Genomic DNA, 1,703 nt, shown 5'->3' on the forward strand with positions numbered 1-1,703 from the left:
AGGATTACACCAGCGGGGCCATGCTCACAGGTGAGCTCAAGATGGCGCTCATCGAGGTCCTGCAGCCCTTGATCGCGGAGCACCAGGCCCGGCGCAAGGAAGTCACGGACGAGATCGTGAAAGAGTTCATGACTCCCCGGAAGCTGTCCTACGACTTTCAGTAACGCTCATTATATCTGCATATAGAGATATAATCCAGCATAATCCCCGCTTCACTTAGGCTGTCACATGGTAATTACTGGTGTCTGTAAGCCCTGTGCGTCTGGCAATACTGTTTCTTCCTTACTGTCATCCCTTCAGTCTCTGGTGGGCAGCACCCTGTGAGCTGACTAGGTGCTGGGGAGCAGGGCGTGCTCAGACAGGCACGTCCAGCTGGAGTCTCTCCCACGAAGCAGCCCCAGGACGTGGAGCCTTTGGCGCCATGCCCGCTGGCCAGCCTCTCCTGGCCCACAGCAGGACTTCCGTTTGAAAGCATCCTGCGGTTCCACATGTACTCTTGAAACCTGCTCGTAAAAAACCTGTAGTCTATGTATGCATATCTGGAATCCAAATGCCATTATTATGAAACTAACTCCATCCCCCCAAAAAAACAAAAAGAATTGCTAGCTAGACGCTGTACTACGCATTTGACTGAGAGTTCTTCCAGCCTGAAGCTGCTTTTGACACTGATTATTGGCCAAAGTTGTCCACTTTTATTAAATTGTCTTTTGTCGGAGAAACTTGCCAGGTTACTCACTGGAGTTTAGATTCCAGCCCGTGCATGCGTTCTACTCCAGAAGTCACCCCCTTTCCCTTAACATACGAATATTTTGTTTCCGCCAAACAACCCTACACACTCCACCCGGAAAGCCAGCGGCGGCTTTGCTCTGACTGCCACAGGCCGAGTCGGCCCTTGACGGGCGTGGAGGTCTGCACGGAGCAGTGCCCCACCCGCGTCCCCGGGCGGGTGGGCACGGCCAGCAAGCGGCAGCAGCCCCCAAGGCCCTCAGCGATGTGTCCGCGGGAGCCCGCTCAATCGGGTGCCCTGTGTAGTTTGGGAAAGCGGAAGAACACCCCAGGGAGAGCCCCTGGTTGAGGCGTCTGTCCTTCCTGGAGGCGCAGGGTCCACTCCTGAGTCCTCTCCCTCATGTCAGTCATCAGCGTAAATAAACCACCTCTGGTCCCACCTGTGTGGCTGTGCTGTCTGGGGTTTGAGGTGGGACAGAGGCCACGCTTCAGGCCCAGGGCTGTGCCGCGCCTGCTGCCGAGAGCTGCGGCGCCTCCGTGGATGGCCCTTGAGTCCCCAGGGGACACACTTGGGGCTGCAGGTGGGGTGGGGCGCACAGCCCTGGGAGCCCGTGGCACTGAGCAGGCTCCCGGCGTCTGCCTGGCCAGCACTTGGTGACCCCAGTGCTGGCTGTCACACCTCATCTTATTTGCAGCAGCCGGTGGAGGACACAAGCACAGGCCGTTCTGTGGACGTGGGGGCGGCCATGGGGTCAGGCGGTGCTGTGCTGTGACGGGAGCCAGGCTCCAAGCTGGGCCGGGCCCGTTCACGTGGGGCCATCTTCATTGTGCAAGTGGGGGAACTGTCTTAGGAGGGGAATGTGACTGGCCACACTGAGTTTGTCACAGAGCAGGCCTGGCCTGACTTTTACATCACTGTCTCCTCACACTCAGAGGGACCATCTGACACAAGGCCCTGAGGTCCCCACGCTGGGGAC

At 58.1% G+C, this 1,703-nt stretch overlaps 1 protein-coding gene across 1 annotated transcript in view; it reads left to right on the plus strand.

Moving 5' to 3' along the window:
* The window catches only part of WARS1 (tryptophanyl-tRNA synthetase 1), a 30,539-nt gene extending 29,370 nt beyond the window's left edge, over positions 1-1,169 (plus strand). The window contains exon 11 of the mRNA XM_019639215.1: positions 3-1,169. Within this exon, the coding sequence (XP_019494760.1) occupies positions 3-164 (162 nt within the window). The 3' untranslated portion in view covers positions 165-1,169. The remainder of the gene's footprint in view (positions 1-2) is intronic.
* Positions 1,170-1,703: the final 534 nt, after the last annotated feature.

This window comes from Hipposideros armiger, unplaced genomic scaffold (assembly GCF_001890085.2).
Source record: "Hipposideros armiger isolate ML-2016 unplaced genomic scaffold, ASM189008v1 scaffold_43, whole genome shotgun sequence".
Taxonomy (NCBI): Eukaryota; Metazoa; Chordata; class Mammalia; order Chiroptera; family Hipposideridae; genus Hipposideros; species Hipposideros armiger.